Source organism: Sphaeroforma arctica (assembly GCF_001186125.1).
Source record: "Sphaeroforma arctica JP610 unplaced genomic scaffold supercont1.213, whole genome shotgun sequence".
NCBI classification, from domain to species: Eukaryota; class Ichthyosporea; order Ichthyophonida; genus Sphaeroforma; species Sphaeroforma arctica.
In genome coordinates, this window is record NW_014040345.1 from 16503 (window position 1) to 20446 (window position 3944).

The window sequence follows — 3944 nt, forward strand, 5'->3', positions numbered from 1 at the left end:
TGTGCTGCCAACTGTTTCACCAGAGCCTGGTTCTGTTTCACCAGCATCGCTGTGATGCTATTCCACTTTATGTCAAGAGCCTGGCCCTCCGGGTCATCATACACGAGCTCCGGTGCAATGCCCTGCACATCTTCAGCAATCAGTCCCACATGCGTCTCCTCTTTATTCACGACCTTGTATCGTACAATACTCTGCCGCTCAGCATACTCGGCGTACAATTCCTCTAATCCCATACCATCACATAGACCATCGACCTCTAGTGTCTCTGGTTTAGGCGGATAGTTCGTCTCTACCCACTCCTCAAACACAATAGGAAGTTTAAGCGTTTCGGGGCAGGGCTGCGTGTACTTGTTTATGTTTTTTTAGTTGAACTCCTTGACCACTAGGCCCTGTAGGATCGCCTCGACATCTCGCTCGTATTCGTGAATATTCTCCTTGGTCTCTTCACTCGATGTCGAGTATGTGATCTCGCCCGTTGCGGGGTTGTGCGTTAGCGCGTTCAGACCGGTGGCGTTGCGGACCGACTTAATAACCAGTGAGTCTTCGACTGAGTTGTTGAGTGTGTCACTTGTCCCATTAAGGGTGATAGAGTTGTTTGATGCCTGTGTCCTACATGCGCGTGCACATATCGCTACAAAATTTCTGGGGTATATCTTGTTATCGACTTCATCTTCTCCACCCCCAGTTTCTTCTCCATCCTCCTTCTCAAGTTCCTCATCAATATTCGTATCGTCTCCCTCTTCACCGAGCCACTCCAACGCCTGTCGTCCAATGATCACACAGTCCCCACCTTCTCCACTACGTCCGGCCCGGTACCCGATTCCTATACTGCCCTCCCCACCGTTGTCAACCATGGTATAGCCACCAATTGTAATCAACAATTTCCCTTGATCATTAAAGCCAGATAAAGTTCCAACGCACACCGATCCTGCGCCCTGCCTTGTATTCCCAGCCCCATTGCCAACGGCTATTGCATTTAAACCCTGATAAAATCGACCAGCATGTGCACCTAGTGCAGTTCCGTGCTCACCCTGTTCGACTCTACCGGCATCTATCCCTACCGCAACGCAATGGTCCGACTGGTTATCTATGGCGGATTGAGTGCCAATTGCAACCCTGTTCGACCCCTGATTTTCATAGCCCTGGCTATGGCCAATTGCCATGCTAGCTGAACCCTGTGTATTTCGACCCGCAATGTATCCAATCGCTAAGCAATTTGATGACTTCATATTGTATCCCGCCGCAAATTCGACTGCTATAGCCTGTTGCCCCTGCTGGGTGGCTCCCGTAAGATTCCCAATACTTATAGCGTTTTCACTCTGCGATGTACGTCCGGCATAATATCCCATGGCAACCGATCGGGTAGCCTGATCTGTATGCCTCGATTGCATGCCAATAGCCACCTATTGGGTTGCCTGACCTGTATTTCCCGATTCTCTGCCGATGGCTACCGATTCACCCTCCTGGTCCATTTGGCCTGCACCTCTACCTATGGCCACCGAATCCTCACCATGGTTTTCAAGTACGGCATTGGTCCCCATAGCCACACAATACATACTCTGCTCCGTCTGCCCTGCATCTCTGCCGATAGTCACCGCATTAGCACCCTGGTCCGTTTGACCTGCACCCACACCAATGGCAACTGAAGTCACACCCTGTCTTTTTTTGAATCTCTCGCCTGAAGCCGGCCCACCAGGGCCATCGGGGACCTCTGATGGCTACCACCTCGAGACCCGCCAGCTCTGAGTACTCAGCCCCCACTACCCGTCGACATTCAGAGTCCCACCCTAGACCCCCACAAAGGTGCCAATCCCCCAGGCCCCGTTCTTGTGTGGTTTTTTTTATAGGGTTTTAGGGTTTAGAAAGCGAGGTTAAGGTCTGTTGAGTAGTCCGTCATTGCGGACTGTATGTCGTACGTTCGTGTTGTCAGCTGGATAATCGATGGGGCCAGCCAGCCACTGGTCGATTGCTTTGGCCAGATTACTAGTCAGGTAGCGAATATCGCTGGGAATCAGCACTGTGGCGTAATGTCTTCTTAACGACCTTGCCAGCCACAAAAACCTTTACAAAGGCTGCAGTGTCGAAACTCCACAACGGTGTCCCAGAGCAGCGCCCGGTTCTCCAGGGGCTGGTCCGCAACCTTTACCACTGACACCAGCGTCCGCTCGCTCACGGCTAGGAACTGTGTGCCCACTCTCTCAAGCTCAGCCACAGCGCGCCTGTACCGACCCTTGAAGGGCTCGCACTCGGCTGCAGCAGTCTCCAGGTCGCAGCCGTACACCTCGCTCGTGTACATGTCTTTCAGCGGCACCGGCTCGGTGTCCACAAGCCCTAGCCCCGCGGGGTTGTTGGTCAGGCCCAGTAGGTGCCATGTCGCAACCTCGGCATTGACATGGGGTCGACCCAGCTGAATGTGGCTGGGCGCCTGGAAGCCATGCATGAATGTGGCGGCGGCAACACCCCCCCAATGCCAGTCCAGCGACACCCTCCGTCGCCGCGGAGGCGTGCTCCTTCCACAGGTCCTCCAGGCGCCCGTGGGCATTACGGATCGGCACGGGCAGGTTATCGAACTACTGTGAGCGACAGAGCACAAAGGTCCCCGCATACTCCAATGGGGCTACACGGAAACCACTCTCTGGAAAGGGAGCCGTGCGGCACGTCAGGCAGTGCGAGGCGTGAAAGTCGATGCACCGACCCATCCGTGTTCCACCCTTGGCCCGGGCAAACATGTTGGGGTAGAATGTCTCCAGGACCTCAGTGGCCAGCTGACACATACGCTTAAACTGCTGGGCAGCGAGGTCGGTATATGTGTGGACGCGCGACACCTGTGCCTCGCAGACAGGGCCCAGCGTGGCTAGGTACCACAGCGGCAGCCAGGTGAGGGCCCTCTTGGCTCGTGCGTCGTCGAGCGCGGCGAGCATGTCGACCGGTGGAGCAACCACCATGTACCACTGGATAGCTGCAAGTTTGCACTCGTCCGGAACGGCTGTTGCGGGTATATGGCCAGTGTCCATAGTGTGTGTGTGTGTGTGTGTAGTTAAAATACTTGCAAGTGCGATTATGGTTCACGCGCACACTTGCAGGTTTGTATTTACACTCAACCTTTCTTCAATTTTTTCGTCTCTACCCTAGCACGACCGCTCGTAGCGCTCTTTCAGCGCCCTTCGCTCCTTGTTGAGCCCCGCGTCGTAGATTACGCTTCCGAGCCCTGCATGCAGGTCTCTGGTGGGGTCAGCCCGTGGCCGGCAAACTATAGGGCAGCCATCTGGCTCATCAAGGCGTCAGAGCCAGTAACGGCCGGCTGAACTACCTGGGTGGCTGGGTACTGGCAGTCGGACGGGACACTCTCGGGGACCTTCGTGTACTGCATGGTGTTCACGGGGATGTGGGGCGCGGGCATCTGCCTGTGGGTCTGGTATGGCACGCAGGCCACTGCTGTCGGTGTTCCAGTGTACATGTACCGGTATGTAACAAACACTATGAAGGCTAGTACCAGGGCATACACGAGGCGGGTGGTGTTCATGGTGGAGTTCTCCTTAAATGGCTTCGCTTTCGTAGGCAGGCAAACATCGTTTAACCAAAAAAGGATATAATAAAAATTAAAAACGCGAAACCCTAAAAAAAAAGGGGGGGGGGGGGGTTTACCGACAATGAAAGATTAACGGATTGTTGTGACACACACATCATGTCAGGGTTAACAACGCCACAGAGTGACCGTGAAGCAATTGAGGCAGCCCGCGAAGCAGCCCGCGAAGCAGCCCGCGAAGCAGCCCGCGAAGCAGCCCGCGAAGCAGCCCGCGAAGAGGCGGCTAGAATTGACTTTAATACTGCCAATGAGAAGTACGAACTCATGGCCGGGGGCCCCTTGCTTATTTCTACAGGGATGTAAACTTCGATGGAAATTACTAGGTTTCAAACTATAATAAACTAAAATACAATTTAGT

At 54.2% G+C, this 3944-nt stretch overlaps 4 protein-coding genes across 4 annotated transcripts in view; 1 reads left to right on the forward strand and 3 right to left on the reverse strand.

Moving 5' to 3' along the window:
* Positions 1–362: 362 nt before the first annotated feature.
* On the reverse strand, positions 363–1541 carry SARC_03954 (hypothetical protein; the record flags this gene model as incomplete). Its single annotated transcript, XM_014302205.1, has 2 exons — positions 363–1372; positions 1421–1541. 2 exons carry the CDS (start codon positions 1539–1541, stop codon positions 363–365), a joined length of 1131 nt encoding a protein of 376 aa, XP_014157680.1.
* A 1029-nt stretch (positions 1542–2570) lies between these two features.
* On the reverse strand, positions 2571–3014 carry SARC_03955 (hypothetical protein; the record flags this gene model as incomplete). Its single annotated transcript, XM_014302206.1, has 1 exon — positions 2571–3014. The coding sequence occupies one exon, from the start codon at positions 3012–3014 to the stop codon at positions 2571–2573; it is 444 nt and encodes a 147-aa protein (XP_014157681.1).
* A 114-nt stretch (positions 3015–3128) lies between these two features.
* On the reverse strand, positions 3129–3523 carry SARC_03956 (hypothetical protein; the record flags this gene model as incomplete). Its single annotated transcript, XM_014302207.1, has 2 exons — positions 3129–3198; positions 3252–3523. 2 exons carry the CDS (start codon positions 3521–3523, stop codon positions 3129–3131), a joined length of 342 nt encoding a protein of 113 aa, XP_014157682.1.
* A 162-nt stretch (positions 3524–3685) lies between these two features.
* The window catches only part of SARC_03957 (hypothetical protein), a gene marked incomplete at both ends in the record, with an annotated part of 1940 nt that continues 1681 nt past the window's right edge, over positions 3686–3944 (forward strand). The window contains one exon of the mRNA XM_014302208.1: positions 3686–3840. Within this exon, the coding sequence (XP_014157683.1) occupies positions 3686–3840 (155 nt within the window). The remainder of the gene's footprint in view (positions 3841–3944) is intronic.